The following is an 18791-nucleotide window of genomic DNA, read 5'->3' on the forward strand; positions in this document are numbered from 1 at the left end:
TATCTTTGGCCGTGTTCCTCCTGTTAATCAGGGCTGGAAACCAGCAGGGTTTCACCTGCAGCCCTGGCAGTGTTGCCAAGTGGTTGCAAGCCACATTTATCCTCACAGCAACGGATGGAATCTCTCCCTTTGGCTGCCTGAAACCGACCCAAACTCTCACAGCAGCGACAGAGTGAAACTCTCAGTGCTGTAACACCAACACTTGTCCACATGTGAGAGCTTCCAGTGCAGCTCAGTATCCACCACTGCTCCCTTCCCATGCCTCTCATGAGCCAGAATTCCTGGAGATGGATGTGGAGCATCCTTAGTCCAGCTGTGCCTTTGGGCTGTCAGGCATTAACTCTGGCCCAGGTCATGGTCACTGGGCACAGGAAGTGCCTTTGTGGATCTGAGCCAAAGACATTGCAAGGCAAAATAAAAATAGGACACCTCCCTTTCCCCCCTCAATTAAAAGCTCTCTGAAGGTTTCTATAAAAATGTGAAGCAAAAGCAGCAGAGGAACTTTCTGTAGCCAGAGCAGCTGTGGCCATTGAGCTGTCCCTGCTCTGTTGTACATGGATGGAAGTGTTCTCCTCATGTTGCTGAGATTTTGTATTTGCAGGAACTGTTATTTACATACAAAATGCTTCATTTACCACCCACACCACCTAGCTCAGCCCGTGCTCCATTATTTCTGGTGGCTGACGCCCCTCAGGGGGCACAGAGCATGGACAAGGGATCACAGCTGGAAGGAGCTGGCTCCCAGAGAAGCTGCCTTGAGGTGCTCAGTGTGTCTGAAAATGTTTGATTTAAAGCACAGCAACCACCTTGATGCTTCCAAGGATCCTGTTCCACTGGAGGCACGGAGCTGTCACCAGTCTCAGGGTGCTGAGGGGTCCCTGCCCTAGTCCCTGGACCAGGTTTGCCACTGACAAATCAGAAATTGCTCTGAGCTGCCACCTGCAAAGAGCCACAGCAGCTCTTTAATCTGTGGATCACTGACACCTGCAGGTTTGCATCCTCACATCACAATTATTACAGATTAGTTCAAACATCTTCAGAAATCCCAAAACCAGAATAAATAAACAAAACTGAAGTCAACGCAGGCCTAATTAATTAATTTATCAGTGCCAGGCTGCTAAGTAATGTCACACTTGGCTGCAGCACAAGAAGAATTCTACCAGCCTCAGTGAGCATTTGACAGCCTTGTAGATATTAAAAATGTCAGGAGTGATCCAGATCCTTCATCCTTCATCCTCTTCCTCAGCCAGGAGGATGTTTGTGAGCTGCTCCTCAGACACAGCCAGCTCCTGGCAGGCTCCCATGGCCTGGCTGAGGTAGACAGCCAGGATGTGTTTGCACTGCAAAGTTAACAGCAGGAGCAAGGCTGGAATGCCAGGCTCTGTCTGGCCCAGGAACCCATCGTGGCCAAAATGTGTTCAGTGAAGTGCTCGGCCCCCCCAGGAACATGGTTCCCTCCTGGCACAGCTGGTGCTCAGCGTCCCCAGTTCTGCCACCAGGCCAGTGCCATGCAGGGAGCTGGCACACAGCTCCTGGCTCCTGGCACCCTTCCCACCTCTGCTGACCACCAAAAGCCCTCCCTGCACCCTGCACCCAAAGTCTGGGGCTCTCAGAGGCCACACACAGTGGTCAGGCTCAGCCTGTGTGGCCAGCTCCGCACTCGTGTTTGGTTGGAAATTTGGGGTTCAAGGAGCAGGGCACAGCCTTGTCCCCTCCCCATGCCAGCCCCAGGCTGGGGCACAGCACTCACCAGAAGGCTCTCACTCTTCTGCAACACAGAAAACCCAAAGGCAGGGCAGGTGCAGAAGTGGCAGGAGCTGTAGCAGGTGTAGAGTTTGCCTGAGCTCCCAAGGACCTGAAACAGAGGCAGATGAGGAGTCAGAGGCAGGGTTCACTTTAATTTCTCTGACTCAGCCTGGGTCTGCACTGCCCCAGCAGTGAGGGGGAGCTGTCACAGCACAGAAGTGTCCCCAGGCACTGCAGTGACCCACCTAAGCTTGAAGCTCCTCAGCTTTCTCATGGTCTCAAGCTCCTCTCCCTGCAGGTGTCCTGTACCTGTGCTTGCAGCAGATCCCAGCCCCAGGGACTTGGCTGCTTTAAGGGACCAGGAGAGGGGTGGTGGCACCACTCCCTGACCTCCCATCGAGTGCCAGCCCCTCCTGTGAGCTCCCTGCCAGCCCTGGCAGGCTCACAGGTGTAAATGACAGAGACTCTTGTCACACACAGCCCAGGTGTGACCCCAGAGCCACCACGGGCCTGGGGACAGGAGAGAGCAGCACTGAGCACTTGCAGGGAGGCCTCTCCTTTCCCAACCACTGAAGGCTGCTCTGCTCTCAAAACCAGCTGCAGCTACTGGAATCCAGATCTGCTTGAATAAACAAAGCTGAAGTCTCCAGAGAAGCCTCCCTGCTCCATCTCTGCTTTGGGAACAGCACTGCCTCCTTTTCCCACGTGCTGTTCCCTGCAAGGCTGGTACTGAGGCACCAGGGTGAGCAAACAGGTGAGGGAAGCTTTTTTTTTGCCAGCATGGAGCAGTCTGTGAGCTGCTGGAGCTGACTGCAGGACATAGTAAAGCCAGCCCATGGATTATTATTTCTCTTTTGGTCTCCTCAAGACTAGAAAATAGCTTTTAGGAAACTACTTTAAGGGCCCAACCTATGGGAAGGGAAGGATCTGCAGCAGCAGAATGCACTTGCACAGGGCCCAGGGCTCTGAGGGCACATCACAGCCCTCTCCACTCTGGCTGGGTTTGTGGCACACACAGCCCCAAATCCAAAGACAAACACAAAAAGTGAAAAGGCAGTGGAGTTCTGCAGAGGGCTGCTCCTCTCCAGGACATCCCTGGCATTCCAAGCCCCTCCAGAGGAACACTGTCCCTCCCTGTCCAAAGCTGCACTTCCAAGGGGAGCCTTCCCCTGTCCCCTGGAGCTCCCCCTGTACCCTCTGCCCGACAGGGAACATCCAGAAGTTTAGGCTCTCCCACAGAAATGCCAATGCCTCAAAGTCCCCCTCACTCCCAGCAGATCCAGGACACAAAACTCACATCCCCATTTCAGGGTAAACTTTTTTTTTTTTTTTCAGTCTGGCCTTTACCCTGGGTCCTCCTTTTACTGCAGGCTGAGTTTGTTTCACTTGTGATAAGTTTGTTTTCCTGCAGTCCCTTTGAATGTTTTTTTCCAAGATGAAGTATTCTGATGGTGCCTTCCCTTCAGAAGTGTTTTCCTTTGGGGAGGGGGGGAAGGCACAGACAGACACTGCCAGATTTGGGCTGAGCTCAGTGCTCCCCCATCCTGACCTAGCTGGCAAGAACACAGTCTCTGCCTAATAAAGCAAAATCTAAAATCCTAAGACTGGGAGAAAAAGGTGCCTCTGTTCCTGGCCAGCTGCAGCCCAGCCAAGCACTGGGGTGCTCCCCTGGCCCTGAGGTGAGATTTCCTTCTGCTGTCCTCATCCCTGGGCCTCAAGGAGGAAAAATCCCCCTAGAGGTGTCCCTGCCAGCGTGTGGGAGCACAGGAGGGTCAGCTGAGGCACCAGCACAGGGACAGACAGACAGGCAGCACCACAGCCTGTGCCAGGGCCTGCTGCTCAAACCCTTCACCGTGGGGCATCTGCCACACAGTTCTGGGAAATGGATGAAAAAAGACAAAATAAAAAAGAAATGAAAGTGCAGGATGTGAGCAGTGCAGGTGCCAGCTGGCAGGGCGGAAGCACTGCCCTGCTTCACTGCCACAGCTCAGCTTCTGTGCCACTTGGGCAGAGCTCAAGGGTGCCCCAAATGCTGCCAGGCCAACACTTCCACATCCAGCACAGCTCCACCATCCCTGCAGCAGGTAGGATTTACCCCTGAGCTCAGCATGGCAGGTATCATCCAAGCTCTCCTGGGATGATTTCAGCTCTGAGACACCCAGCCCTTGGACACTCCATCAGTGCCACTCCTCTGTTAAACAGCAAGGGCATTAAGGGACAAATCACAGCTTTCATTTCACTGAGGGCTCCTTCTTCTCCCATCTCAGCTCCTGAGAGCAAGGGCTGCCCACACTACAGGGCCTGTCTGAGCAGAGCCTTCCTCCCATGAAGCAGGACCTGAGATGTGCTGGGTGATATGCAATTATCACCAGCTCAGATTTGGCTATGACCCAAAGGAGTTTCACAACAGAACCAGCCTCATGGCCTCAAAGAGTTCTCCAGTGCCAGCTGCAAGTGGAAGCACCACCTCACATTCCAGCTCAACCACATCTGGGTGCAAATGGCAGGGCTGACTTTGTGGGGGATAATTAGCAGGGATGATTGTGCAGTGTCCAGGCAGCCATGGATGCCCCTCTCTCCAGGAGCACAGCTGGGGGACATTTCCACACATTCCTACAGCACACAGGAATGAAGAGCCAGTGACTCCAGTGCAGTGTCCCACCCAGGGCTTGGGTTTCTATGACCCCAGATGTGTTCCTGTCACTGCTCCAGCCCCAGGGTAGACTCTGCTCTTTGTTTCTGCATCTCAGACAGCTGTCATGAGGGAGAATTTCACAATGGCACCAACCTCACACCCCCAGAGAAAATATCTCTTCAGATTCCTTTGTTAATGAACTCATCAGCATGGCCTTAATCAGCAATCAAGCTCCACTGAAGAGGAATGCAGCTGGAGGCACACAGGAACCTCCTTCCTGGAGGTTTGTCCTGCATTAACTCCCTGACCCTCCTGTCCAGGGGTTCCTTCTCCACAGGGAAACCAGAGGCTCCTTCTCCCTGCAGAGGCAGGAGAGAAGTTCTGACTCTTGTTCCTTTTCAGTGTGCACCAACTGAGCCCTTTATTAATATCAGATTATTAACTGATGTCCAGCAAAGCTCTGTCTTAGCCTGCAGGGCCTGACAAAGCTCTGCTAGGAGAATGTGACCATTATCTGCCCAGGGGCATTTTCAGACAAGCAACAGTAAAAAAGGGAAAGACTTTGAGCATTCAATTAATCAGGAAGGCAGCTGCTGTCCAAGGGTGCTGGAAGCTTCCTAGGCTTTACCAAACGTCCACAGGCAAGCCCTCAACTGCAATCCAAGGCTGTTCTTGAGCCCTGGTTATGATTCATGTCCCTCTGGAGAGGCCTGTGTCCTCTCCATGGCCCCAGAAGTGATAAAGGCTCCACGTGCAAACCAAGCAGGGCATGCTCTGAACACATGAGAAGGGTTTGTGCCAGCAGCCAGGCCTGACTTCACAGCCCTTTTCTTACCCTACAGGACCCCAAAGCACCTCCAGGGGAGGAGAAAAGGTCCTTTGCAGAGGGGATACTTGGAAATGTTCCTCTTGGGTGCTACAGCATTGAGCAAAGATATTCTCCTTTCTCTGGTGTGTGAACAGCACAGAAACAGGCCCAGCCCTGGATGGGCTGTGCTACCTGAGGCTTTGGGAGTGCTGAGGAGAAGGAATTGGTGCTTTTTGACCAAAATCTTTTGGGCACAGGGTCCCAGTGCTCAGCCAGGGCACAGCCATGGGCTGGATGCAGCTGGTCAATGGCTCACAGCACGGACAGATTGTCCCAAAAGAGATGCCACCAGTGCTAGGGGACCAGAGAACAAGGAATTGTGCACAGTACAGAAATGTGAGAATGAAGTACCAATGGCTCCTCGCCTCACTCCCACCCTGTGCTGTAATTATCTCAGGGCTGAGGTGAGCTCTTCTCCCCAAAATGCCATTTCATGGGGATGTTTCTGTGATTCACAGCCTTGGCTACACTGAACCAGAGTGAAACCCACGGGTTTGGCCTGCATTGCTCCCTCCCAGGCAGCAGAGATTTCCTGCCAAGCAGAGGTCATGACAGGAAAGAAACGCAGTGATGGCAGATAATGATGAGTTGTGTACAACTGGTCAAGAGGAAGAACTTCCTTTGCTGGAGAGGATGGGAGTAATAAAGCAAAATTAGCAATCCCTGGAAAACTTCTTCTGCCTGTGATGCCCACAAACACATAAATTGTCTCTGGCTGGCTGGGAGCCACAGAGAAAATGGTTCTGAACCGTGCTGCTCTAATTCTATCCCCTGGCTGCTGCTCTCCAGTGTCACTTCAGGAGTTTGTAAAACACTGGTGTCCTCTCTGTGTTTATCCATGCTCTGCAAGTCAGGAAAACACTGTCTCAGATGCCAGCTGGAAACCATCAGAAAGCAAGAGCAAAGAGAAGCATGTACCTGGTAGAGAATCCTTCCACTGGGGGACCTGACCCGGGTGACAGAACGCTGATCCACCAAATCCAGAGCTGGGACTGCAGATGGGCCAAAAATGAACTTCAGCCTGGAAGAGAACGTGTCTCTAGTTAGGTCACAGCACAAAGGGAGGGCTCCTGGCTCAGCCTCAGGGCACAGAGGCAGCCCTGAAGGAGCCCATTGCAAAAGTAAGACATTTTTCCTTGCTGCAGTAACTGAACATGTCCCATGAGCACAAAGACACAACCAGGGATTTTAGTGGAGCACACGGAGCCAGACTTGCCAGTGCTCAGGACAAAAGGGGCTCGTGCTCTGGGACTCCTCAACTCTACAGCCAGGCAGTCCTGGATGTGCTGGATTGATCAGCTGGTCTTGAATCCCACCTCCAGGCATGGAGCACACAGCTCCTTGGAGAAAGGGGAGTGCAAGGATGATCCACAGTTCCTGGAGCAACAGGAACTGGGGCTCCTTCCTCATCCCCTGGAGATCAGTTCAAACCCTGGGGAACAAGTGAGTCATCTTGTAGTGATCACATCTCCTCCATCACAGTCACAACTGAGGGATAAATTATCCTTTCTCTACCCACCAAACTGCATCAGGAGGAAGCTGGAGAACATCAGGCAATTACTCAAGACACTCCACTGCACATGGAGACACTAGATAGCATCAGTTTTACATCTGTGACCCAGCTAAGAGCACGCCTCAGAGACAGCCAAGTTATTCCAGATAAACACCCAGGGGCAGCACCTGCCTGATGTCCCTCCACTGTCCCTAAAAACCCTTTCCCTTTCAGGGATGCACAGCATTTATGGATGAGGGAATGTCTGGGATGAGGACCACTGCACATCCCAAAGGGGGATTTTGTCTCCTGCTGGTGCTGTGCAGGGGTATAGGATAAGGTGTGTGTTAAATGCGGACATCTGCACCTTCAGCCTATTGTCCAGAGAGCTCATGGGCTCCAAAGTCATCCTAGACCAGTAAACCCAGCTGCTCTGAGTGTTTCCAAAGAGCTCAGGGGCAACTCAGTTAACTTTACCGACCTTTCACCAGCTGAGAAAAATCTGTGTAGTCTAGACTGGTTCCAAGGGTAAACAACAAGGAAATCAGCAGTGATGAAGAGATAGCACCAAACTGAGCAGAAGACCAAGAGAAAAGGGAAAGTTTCCAAGTCCAGGGAGGACAGAGCAAGGCAGAGCCCCAGGAAGGCTGAGTCAAGCTCATTGATAAGCAGCCAAGCAGACAGACAGATTCCAGGAAGACCAAAACTTGCACAAACTCAAGGCAAGAAGGGCTGGCTCCATCTGAGGAGGTGGGTGGGGAACGCTTAACGTAAGACATTCCTTCATGATTAGGTTTGGGACTATAAGGGGGCTGAGTTCAGTGAGTTTCAGGAACTCTTTTCAAATCTAGGGAATTCTTTTCTTGTGTATATAGTTTGATCAGTTCAACAGGAAATGCCCACAGGAAATTCAAGGACTTTGGAGATTTGGAAGAGATTGGGAAATTAAATCAGAATACTTCTGAGCTGCTGGATGCAGGGAATTCATGGAAATTTGGCTGCCAAGAGTTACCACCATTATTAAACTTAACAAGGGAATTTCTCTCCTCCTCTTTTCTGATGAGAAGGAAACAAAAGTTTTCAAATCTGATCCCACCTTTCAAAGGCCACTGTGTTCCCAGGAGAGGGAGTCAGCACACCTTTCACAGGTGGTGTGTCAGATAACTTTAACACAAAGGCATCAAGGCCTGGAGGGTTCCTGGTGATCTCATCCCCTGGCAGGCAGGAACACAAGGTTAAAGATGAATCTGAAAAGTCTCTTTAACTGTGACAATGCCTCTTCTCCACATTCAACACCAGTTCCTGAGGGCTGAAGTTGTGAAACTTGGATCTCTTAGGTCACTGCTGGAAATGATTAAAGTATTCACAGGGTGACAAAGCTGACCTGAGCCTGCTGCCCCAAACAGAAGAAAACTCTCAGTCTCCAAGTTAACATTTCCCTTGTGCAGGGTGATGATCAGGACACTTCTCCCTCTCCATCACACGTGCCCATGACTCAAACAGCAGGAGTGAGCTCAGGGTGCTCACAGTGGCAGGAAGGCAGAGGGATGAATCACCCTGGAACACAATCCACTCCCACAGCAAACTCCTTCCAGACCTGAGGCTGGACTCGGAGCTCAGGTTAAATACCCTGGGTTTAAATTAGAGCAAGTCATCACAGGAGATGCTGTGATACAGAGATAATTTTGTAAATCTCTGGAAAAAAAAAGAAACCATCAGAACCTTCATTTGCAAAAACCACCAGCATTTTTGTGTTTCAGCAGCACTTGGTCAAACACAGGGGAAAACCAGGATGAGAGCTGACCACCAACTGCCCTTCAGCAGGACACTGGGGCAGGAACTGAAGCAGAAGACACTCACCCCAGCAGCAGGTCATCAGGGACTGCAACAGAAAGAAAAGGGAATGTGATTTTGCAGAATTTCATATCACAGGGGGGTTATTGTCCCCCCAAGGTACCCCCACAGGCCACACAGGACTGCAGAGATCTCCACATCCTCTCTAGCCACCAAAAAACAACAAGGAGCAGCAAAATCATCCATGATGGCAGTGCTAAGGCACTTATCAAGCACAGCCATCACAACCACAGCGATTCATTTTAAAAAGAAAAGCAGAAGCCCAAATGTACTTTCTTTTATGACATCCTACTTTTAAAAGCACCCAGTAAAAGGCAGGAGTCCTCAGCATCTTACTCTGTCACTTTAAGAAGCTGCTTAAAAAAATATATATTATTTTCCCTGAAACTCTCCAGGCATGAGTTGAGAACTCAGGCATCACAACTTTACAAATGTTGTTCTTTTCCCAGCACAGTCTTGCAGGGCGCCACTGGTTTATGGCTTTTACTACAGCCCACTGAAACATTGTGTCTTCATTTATTGGAACGTCTCCTTAAGATGGAAAGTTACACTCCAGCAAATTGTGTTTGTTGGAGCTGACAGCTCAGGCTCTGCTTGTCCACTCTGATCTTTCTGTTATCACCCAGGGGACACAGTGTACTCTGTCTCCATATCCCACTGGAAGATCTGGATTTTTGACTTTAAAATAATTTTCTTCAGACAATTCAAAATACTCTCCATGACCTGCAGTGTTGGTTTGAATTTTCCAGCTTTATTTGAATTTAATTCTGTAAAGGGATCAGTCAGTTTGTCTTCACAGCTCTGTCTCAATGTGTGCTTTAGTACCACTCTGCTGCTCTAAAAAGGACGTTTTTAAAGGGATGTGAACTTCTTTTTTTGCTTAGTTTACAACAGGATTTATAAAACTCTTTTAAAAGTCACACGTAGATTTTGGATCTACTCTAACCTGACAGAAGTCATAGTGCAAGTGTGCCAAAAAGCTGTCACTGGGGTCACTCTGACAGTTTAGACATGAAGTTTCTGCCCATTCCTCACTCCCACGTAGATTTATCTGAATTCTTATTTGTTTGGGTTTTGTGCAGCTAAAAATATTCCTTCAGCAGACCCTTACCTTGGGAAGAACCATTCTGTGCAACTCATCCGGTAAACACAAACACTAATATTATCTTGGCACAGATCCAGCTAAGGTAATTATTCTTAACTAGCTGCTGGAATTGGCCAGGATTTCAGTGCTGGCTGCTGCTCCTTTCACTGAAGCACTGGGAAGTTGTTCCTCGCCCTGGGATCAGCAGCACACCCCCTCTGCCGGTCAGTCAGGACACGGCTTTGGGAAATTCCCCTTTCCAACCCCAGTTTTGGGATTGGTGAGTCTGTAGAACCAGTGCAGAGGGCACAGCAGATTTCCTGCCCGGAGGCATTAATTTATCATCCCTCAAGTGTGACCATGTGCACCAGGAGCTCTAAGAAGCAGCACAGTCTCACAAGACCCACAAGAAGACCCACAAGTCTCACATTACAAGGAGTCCAAACTGGTGTGATTTTTGAATTTGACTTGGAGGAGGGGCTGCTCCTCATTATCTGTGCTTCACACCTGTCTGTTGCCACAAAAAAGGACATAAAGGTCCCTAAGACAACAGGGTCTGGTAGAAACGGGGAGGCCAAGGGCCCTCATCACTCGCTGGGGGTGTGCCAGGCCATTCCTGCTGGGATCCCTCACATACCCTGTGAGGTCTCCTGAAAAGCCTTTTTGATCTCTCTCAAGAGCTCTTCTGCCACAGCTGGCAAGGTACTCCTGTCCATCCCACGGGCACGGGATCATCCCTGGAAACGAGACAGGACAGGAGACAGAGGGAAATCTTTAGGGCCACCATGGATACTGAGCATTGGTGGGGGGGGTTATCTGGGCACCCCATCCCAACCAAGGAATCGCATCCTTTAAAATGTTTTGAAACAACTTCTAAATTTTTTTTTTTTTTTTTTTACACGTTCTGGGAACAGGAGTCCCCACAGACACACGGGTGTCTCCGAGATGCCCCCACACAAGCACAGGTCCCGTGGCAAGGGCCGCTCACTGCCCGCAGGGTGTTCCTCACCTCAGGGGCACTCCCTGGCCTTCAGCTGCTGCCCGGTGCCACTGCCGGACGGGCAGAGCTCGGTGCAGCCCCTCCGCAGGTATTCACACACGGAGAGATCTCCTTTCTGCCGCCCCGGCTCCCTCAGCCCCTCCCGGGTGCTGCTCCAGCCCCTTCCCAGCTTTGTCCCCCTGCTGTCCCCTCGGTGTCCTGAGGAGCCCGGCGCGGCCGGGCCGCTGCTCGCCAGGGCGGGCAGAGCGGCGGGACCCGCTCGCTGCCCGCTCCCGGCGCTGTTCCCGAGCACGGCCCGCTCCCGGCGCTGTTCCCGAGCACGGCCCTCTCTCTGCCCGCTCCCTGCCCGTTCCCGGCTCTGTTCCCGAGCACGGCCCGCTCCCTGCCCGCTCGCTGCCCGTTCCCGGCGCTGTTCCCGAGCACGGCCCTCTCTCTGCCCGTTCCCGGCGCTGTTCCCGAGCACGGCCCTCTCTCTGCCCGCTCCCTGCCCGTTCCCGGCCCTCTCTCTGCCCGCTCCCTGCCCGTTCCCGAGCACGGCCCTCTCTCTGCCCGCTCCCCGCCCGTTCCCGGCGCTGTTCCCGAGCACGGCCCGCTCCCTGCCCGCTCCCTGCCCGTTCCCGGCGCTGTTCCCGAGCACGGCCCTCTCTCTGCCCGCTCCCCGCCCGCTCCCGGCGCTGTTCCCGTTCCCGGCCCTCTCTCTGCCCGCTCCCTGCCCGTTCCCGGCCCTCTCTCTGCCCGCTCCCTGCCCGTTCCCGGCGCTGTTCCCGCTCCCGCTCCGGGAGTGACGTCACGAGACCGCCCCGTGCCCGGCGCTGACGTCACGCGCGGCGCGCGCGCTCTTAAAGGGCCCGCTCGGGATGGCGGCGGTGGCGGCAGCGCTGCCGCGGGCGCTGTCCCGGCTGTGCCCCCGGCGCTGCCCCGCCCTGCCCCGGCCCGCCTGGACAGGGGGACACCGGGGACACCGCGGGGACAGCGGCACCGGCACCGCGGCGCGGGCGCGGCCGCGCTGGGCACGGCCGGCCGGCGCTGCGCTGGCCTTCCTGGGAGGTGAGGGGGGCGGCGGGCACGGGCACCGCGCAGCCGGCACCGGGCACCCACCGCGCTGTCCCCGCAGGGTTCTCCCTGTTCCCGCGGGACGCTGAGGAGGACGGCGAGGACGCCATCGTGCTGCTGCTGAAGAGAGCCAAGGTGAGGCGCGGGCGGCGCGGGCGGCGCGGGCGCGGGGCCCGGCGGTGACCGGGCCCGCTGCCCCCGCAGCTCAGCGCCATGAAGGGGGAGCTGGCCGAGGCCGAGCAGCTCCTGCACCAGGCCCTGCGCCGGGCGCACCAGCAGGAGAACAGGCAGGCCATCATCTACACCTACAGCATGGTGAGAGCCGGGCTCGGGGCACTTCGGTGCCGGAGGGAGAAGGAAAAGCGGCTGAGGCGCGTCCGCATCGCCTTGGTGGAGCTTGAGCACTGTCTGTCTCTTCCAGATGGGGAACGTGGCCTACATGCAGGGACAGCTGGACAATGTGAGTAACTCTGGGTTTTATCTCTGAACTTTAAGAAATTGACATGTTGTGCACGGTCTCAGGTGTGCGGTGCTGGCACAAGCTGTAGACTCAGAGCTGTGGGGTAGAGATGTCGCAGTGCACAGCAGAACGATCCAACTCAGGACTGCCGTCCCATGAGCACACCAGGTTAAGAAAGGGGCTCTCACAGTTAAAGGAGGGAATACTTCTTACTGTGAAATGCTGCAGTTGAGCACAGAGATGCTCCAAGGAGGATCTGGGAAAGCCCTGAGCTCACAGACAGGGTAAAGGCCTGGCTGCTGCTGCAGTGCTCAAGGAGAACCTGAAAGGAGCCACTGGTTCAGTACCACTGGGCTCTGGTCAGCCTTTCATTTCTAACTGCTCTTGCTGTAGTGTAAATGCAACAAATTTGAACCAGTTCCCTCTGTGTAATTTGCCTCTGTTTTGTTTTAAATGCCATAATTTCTCAGTATCCTCTTCAAAATTCTTGTTTCAGGCAGAAAAGCTCTACAAAGCAACTATGAGCTATATGCTTGCAGGGGACACAAAGGAGGTATGTTCTGAGACAGGTTCCCAGTGGTGCCCTTCTCTTCACCTTATTTCTTGTGCTGTAATGGCTCTTACTGGAAATTGGCAATACTGTAAAGGATGGCAGTACTGGAGGCAACAAGATGGGGATTTTTAATGTCTAAACTCTCTGACAAAGTAGTGTTTCTGTTGGGAAGGTACAAGAAGAGTAACAGTTACATTGTGTGTCCTCCTGACAGGATGACAACGCCATCCTTGAGATGTCCCTCAAGCTGGCCAGTATCTATGCTGCTCAGAAACAGTGAGTTCCCAGCTAGAGGTGTCACCTACTTTCATCTCAGCTTTGCAGTGCTGGTGGGGTGGCCAAGCAGAGGATCTTTAATGAGGGATCCTTCAGGGACAGAAGGAGCTTTGCTTTGCACTTTGCAGGCACAAATTGGCTGTAGCTGGCTACCAGTTCTGCATCCTGACCTTAGAGGAGAAGATTGCCAAGCAGAAGGACTTGCCTGAGGATGTCTTATCAGGTGGGCAGCCTTACCTCATCTTCTCATCTTTTCTCCATTTTCCCGTCCTTGATGTTGTTTCTAAGTGTCATCTTCATGTCAATCCATTGTCTTCCCACTGCCTCAGTTTCTGCTGTGGTAGAATGGGGGTTCATGCTGGATCCTGTGGCAGTGATCACGTCACTCGTCTCTGTTTGCAGCTGAAGAAAAGGCCAACACCCAGCTCCTGCTTGGGATGAGCCTGGACTCCTACGGCCGCTACCTCCTGAACATCAACGAGCTCCCAGCAGCACAAAAAATGTATGAGAAGGCTCTGCAGATATCAAATGATGTTCAGGGAGAGACTCATCCACAGGTGATTTGTACAGCAGTAGGACTCCAGGGAAGGAAAGGCCGATCTGTAGGGAATGAGGCAGCCTTGGAGCAGCTCTGCTGCCATCAGACATGGCAGGCACTACCTGAGGCTGTTTTCCTACCAGGAAGGATGAGCATGCAAATACAGAAATACAGGTCACTTCCTTCCTGAACGCTTCTTTGGGAAATACTTCTTTAACTGGTGTGGCAGGGAATGAATGTGGTGCTTCTGCTAACCCCAGACTGCTCCACGGGCTTCCCTTTTCCCTCCTGGTGCAGAGTGTGGTGCTGATGAATGACCTGGCGACGGTGCTGGACGCTCAGGGGCGCTACGAGGAGGCGCACACCTACAGCAGGAGGGCAGCAGAGCTGGCAAGGGACACGCAGCACCCCGAGGAGCACATGGTGCTCAATAACCTGGCAGCAATCCTGATGCACAAAGGTCAGTGAATACATGCCCAGCCAGTCACTGAGCTTGTGCTGAGTGCAGAGATCTGGATCTGTGTTGTAGGGCTGAACTAAAGTGCTGGTTTGGGGTTATTAGTTTTAGTTTAGGCAGTAGGTCTGACTTTGAATTGCTTTCACAAACTGACCCAAAAGGTTTCCAAGGGATCTTGTTTCCCACATCCTTTGCGTCCAATAACTTTTCCAAAAGGACAGAAGACATGCGTGAGATTTGTTTCTGTGAGATTTTAATGCTGAAGCAGCACCAGGTCCCATCATCACTGCTGCTCTCCAGCTCTCAGGGTTGGCAACCTGGCAGGATGTTTTCTGAGCCTCCCTAGATCTTGATGTGTTCCAAGTAGTCCTTGTCCTTTGCATGTGATCAGTATCAGGAGGGGGCTCTGAAAATGGGTGATGGAACTGGGTGGCCAAGCCTTTTTTCTCACTTGCTACAGAAGATTTCCTGCAAGCAAAACAAGTGTACAAAGAAGCCCTCAAGCAGGCACAGCAGAAGGGAGATGCTGCTTCTGTCCAGCATATCCAGGAGGAACTAGCTGAGCTGGCCAAGAGGAGAAAGGGCTCCAAATAAGTTTGGCCACAGAGTCCAACCTTGAGGTGACTGAAGGCAGCAAGGGTTGGTCGGCACAGGCAGCCTGGGAGCAGCTCGGTGCAATTCTCCAGAGAAACAGCAATGAGGAGTTTCAGGACTGCTTAAGAGGAAGGGCTGCCACTGCCTAACAGCCCAAAATAAAGGTGTGAAATCTTAACTGTGTGAATTTGTGGTGTAGTCTGTGGTTTGACTGACCTGCTGTGCTAAGTGGTTTAATTTTGGCTGCCTGAGTGCAAGTCTGGTCTGGTATTAATACTGTGTTAGTCAGTTTGCTACTCCTGCCTGCCCACAGAAGTGTTCGGGTTCAAAACATGGCTGTCCCAGAGCAAGTCTTGAAAAGGAACAGGCAGGAATTGTCTCACTCTTTACATGTTGCACAGCACAACAGGGGCTGCACTTCTGTCAGTGCTGCAGTTCAGCATGTTTGAACTTCAGCAGAGCATTTCCCAGGCTGTACCTGCCCTGCGAGAGAGCTGCAGCTCCCTGTCCTGGTCCAGCAGGTTGTGTGAAGATCAAATGTATTTCTTCATTTAGCATCCAAAGATAGAACTTGTCCTCTCAGAGGAGGGGTGAGGCTGTTAGCACACAGAGCTGCTGTCAGAAATAGAACACTTGGCTCCAGTGGAGAGCACACAGAATGCCAGAGTTGTCTTCTCTCTTGGATAGGTCAGTGCTTGAATGCTGAGGCTTCCTGTTGGAAAAGATGCTGTGTACAAACCCATCTTTGTCAGCTATGTGCCTTCATGTGAATCAAGTATGAACAGCTGCTTTAGACAACAGAATTTCTCAGTTCTGCCCTGCTGGGAAGCCTGATGTTAAAGAAAGAGGAGAATTAAACCAGAAATAGCCAAATCCATATTTAGTTAGGATAGTAGAACTAATTCTGTCACTATCCAAGCACAATTTTAACTTCTCAGTTGTCAGAACTGCAGCTGGTTGGTACAGCCCTCAATGTAATGACATCATTATTAATTTACTTACAGTAGCAGCTTCATCTCTGAACTTTGAGCTAAGAGGAGAGAAAACACAGGTTTTCTAGAGCAGAAGTTCATTGAAGCTGGAAAACATCAGTCACATACAAAGCTTTGTTCTCAGCAAGCTAGGAAGTAAAAATAGGGCTGTACAGACAGAAAGGCTCTGGCACATTGAACCAACCTTCCCTCAAGTGCTGGGTTTGGGGTTTGAAGCAGCAGAGCTTGGAGGGCAGCAGGGTCACCTGGGAACCCTGCAGCACCCTGGGAGCAGGGTCTTGCCTGATGCTGCAAAACAAAAGGGAGACACAGGAAAAGCAAGTGGAGAACTGATCCCCTTTATTGATTGGTCTGAATCCAGAAGTCACTGTCTAGTGAAGACATTGTGTGGAAATTATGATGCATGGGATTTTCAAGTCTTAAATGATTTCATATCAGAATCACGAACCATATCAAGATGAAAGCATTGTGAAAGCGCTGATCAGAAATCAGGTAAAAATTTGTAGTAAACTACACTTTGTAAACATGACTTACAAACACCTTCCTGTTTAAAACAGGGTAGATGTAATTCCATACTTGAAGATTACTGGAATTGTGGTAAACCCTAACTTAGGCTCTGGAGAGGTTTTTACACTGGAGAAGTTAAAACTCGAATAACAAACAAAAAAAAAAGCAGCAACATTTTATGTGCAAATGCCACTCAAACTGTATCTTAGGAGATTGTGACTATCCTACTTTGGATATCTTGCTGCTGCTGCAGCAGTAACATGAAGCTTTGCAATGAACATGCTATACTTACTGTACAGGTAGCAAAGACATTTGTCTGTACATGCCTCTTTCACATTGTATTTGTTACACTAAGAAAGTGAGAACAAGTGAGTTTAAGAATGGAACTTAACTCTCCACTCCAAATTCAAATCTACAAAAAGGGCAGATCAACTCGTTTTCCAGTATATGTTGCTGTGGGAACCAAAAAAGAGAGTTAAAATAAGAGCATAGGTCTACAAACAGGATGAAAACTTCACTGCTTCAAGCCAGAGGGTAAAGGAGGGGAGGATGAGAGAAATCTTTCTCAGAGAAAGACTGCAAGGAGATTTAAGACTGCCAATGGATCTACTGTGATGCAGTTTCTTAAAAAGAGTAACAAAATAGTTCTGTATTTTCAACAGTATCAAGTTTCCAAATGAGTTCCTTTGGAATTTTTTTTCCCACACTTGGGGCAAAAAGGCTTTCCTTAAAGGACTGAAAATAAATTTGCTATTGATAAATAGTTCTGTGCTTCTTCCTGTTTGTAAGTGGACTGTCACAGTCCATGGGATGCAGAGCTCACACGACTCAAGGTTACGCACTGCATTACACCTTCCATACAACACATCACAAATACAGCGGCAAAATCCAAAATCTTTTTCACTGGAAAATAACTCCAAGGCAAAGACCCTGTTGATCAATGAGATGCAAAAGCAGTTTGGAATCTGACAGACCACGCCACCCCCCAGCTCAGTGCTATCTGTGAATCAGTCCTTCTACCCCGGAAGATTTGAATTCACTTCCCGAGGTCAGTGCAGCATAAAATGAAGATGCTTTTGGAGATGGATGTCAGGACAGCCTGTGACATCAGGGCCCAGATGGATGTGAACATGAGCTACAAGCATATCATAGCAAGCATTGATAGATGAACGATTAAGGAGACTCTCCTAGTACCATATACAATTTAAAAATAAAAATCACCCTAACAAGTATTGCACACTTCAGGAGTTAAGCCAAGCATTTGTAAGGACTTCCACCAAAAGCTTGCTTAGAGGGATCGGGACTGGGACGCAGAATTCAAAATAATTATTACATAAAGATTTTAAAATCAGATTGGAGGAAGGTAAAAATCACAGTACCTATTTCAAACTGGTTGTAACAGAAGCCAAGTAGTTGACTCGTGCGTTGCTCAATTATTCTATAAAAGCACTTTGTTTTATTTAAACTTGGGATGTGGAGGTTTTTCTTCTTAAAGGATTTATCAACCCACCCAGAGCCTCTATTCAGAAAAGCCATTTGCTGTGGTTAAATATGACAGTAAAATTTAGTAACCTGTTTTGACTGCATACAATGCAGAAACAGAGAACACTAAGAATAGGCTTTTAGGGCACAGTTAAAATTCCCAGTGTGCATAACAGTGAGGTATGCCTCCAGAAGCTGTTCTTTTTTTGTTTCTTTAACCTTTTAAAAATGAACCATAACATACCCATGCAATAATATTTCTGCAGTGTTGCTAAATAAAACCAACTGCACCAAAAATTTACAATGTGGCAGAATTTCAAATTCCAAAGAAATATATCATCTTATTCCAGCAAACTGGAGTTATGTTAATGTACAGAATTCACTAAGGGGTCAGTCTTAAAAATCAACATTTTCACAAGAGCTTGAACACCACTGAGAAAGTGTGTCTAGGGAAAAAAAAAATCATATAAAAGCACAATGCCTGCAGGAAGTGGCACGGCATTAAATGGACGATGATGGTTGGGAGGTTGGGGTTCTGGTTAGGCTAGGCTGAGAGGGAGGCTAGGGTTATGAAGAGTATTCTACACTGGAGAAAATGCTTAAAAAAAATTACAAAATGACCCCCAAAGTTTAGGCAATGATTTGAACATAAGTACACCAGATACTATAGCAAGGGAAAAAACACTGCAAAAAGTACTCTCTATTTACAGAAGAATGATTTAAAAGACATTATGGTTTTCTTTACAAATAGATGTAGAGCAGGAATAGTCCACATTTTTAAAAACTCTTTACATATTTATCTTTAGTAAGTCAACCTTCTCGACCACGATCCTCCAACACACAGCCTGTGCAGAAGGCATTTCACAGACTCTCCAGCAATTCTTCATTGTGTGGCCCTTGCTCTCTTGGAAAGTCTCTGTGGGCACAAGTCAAAAATAGATTTCTTTTTTTGACCCGCAAATTAAAAAAAAATAATCTGCATAGTTCAGTCATCACTGTCAGACAGAGTCTCATATTGTGCTGAAAGCAGTGGTGCAGGCTCTCGCTCCCAGATCCTGTTCTGTGGGTGAGTGGTTGCTTGGCTCATGGACGGGGGGGCACAGGCGATGGAGGTCGGGGGGGTGCTGCTCAGCATCCTCATGGTCAGAGGGTTGTACGGAAACTGGGTGGAACCTGCACCAAAAGGGAAAACACAAGCTG

General features: G+C 50.3%; 3 protein-coding genes across 7 annotated transcripts in view; 1 reads left to right on the top strand and 2 right to left on the bottom strand.

Moving 5' to 3' along the window:
- Positions 1-1086: 1086 nt before the first annotated feature.
- Positions 1087-10457, bottom strand: ZSWIM7 (zinc finger SWIM-type containing 7). 2 transcript variants are annotated; one of them, XM_068210556.1, is made up of 5 exons: positions 10317-10457; positions 8602-8623; positions 6168-6270; positions 1751-1855; positions 1087-1340 (listed from the first exon to the last, which is right to left on the bottom strand). In XM_068210556.1, exons 1-5 carry the CDS (start codon positions 10393-10395, stop codon positions 1224-1226), a joined length of 426 nt encoding a protein of 141 aa, XP_068066657.1. In that variant the 5' UTR covers positions 10396-10457; the 3' UTR covers positions 1087-1223. The 2 variants fall into 2 exon arrangements, with proteins under 2 accessions (XP_068066657.1, XP_068066658.1); XM_068210557.1 differs by lacking the exon at positions 8602-8623 and having other exon boundaries at positions 10317-10428.
- A 1041-nt stretch (positions 10458-11498) lies between these two features.
- Positions 11499-14788, top strand: TTC19 (tetratricopeptide repeat domain 19). Its single transcript, XM_068210546.1, has 10 exons — positions 11499-11726; positions 11794-11867; positions 11937-12047; positions 12154-12192; positions 12689-12745; positions 12960-13021; positions 13150-13244; positions 13424-13578; positions 13857-14019; positions 14477-14788. The coding sequence occupies exons 1-10, from the start codon at positions 11537-11539 to the stop codon at positions 14608-14610; spliced, it is 1080 nt and encodes a 359-aa protein (XP_068066647.1). The 5' UTR covers positions 11499-11536; the 3' UTR covers positions 14611-14788.
- A 1136-nt stretch (positions 14789-15924) lies between these two features.
- NCOR1 (nuclear receptor corepressor 1) overlaps positions 15925-18791 on the bottom strand; it is a 55400-nt gene continuing 52533 nt past the window's right edge. For all 4 annotated transcript variants that reach the window (XM_068210523.1, XM_068210526.1, XM_068210525.1 and 1 more), the window contains exon 47: positions 15925-18764. In XM_068210523.1, coding sequence (XP_068066624.1) covers positions 18577-18764 — 188 coding nt within the window. In that variant the 3' untranslated portion in view covers positions 15925-18576. The remainder of the gene's footprint in view (positions 18765-18791) is intronic.

Source organism: Anomalospiza imberbis, chromosome 20 (assembly GCF_031753505.1).
Source record: "Anomalospiza imberbis isolate Cuckoo-Finch-1a 21T00152 chromosome 20, ASM3175350v1, whole genome shotgun sequence".
In the NCBI taxonomy this organism is placed as follows: domain Eukaryota; kingdom Metazoa; phylum Chordata; class Aves; order Passeriformes; family Viduidae; genus Anomalospiza; species Anomalospiza imberbis.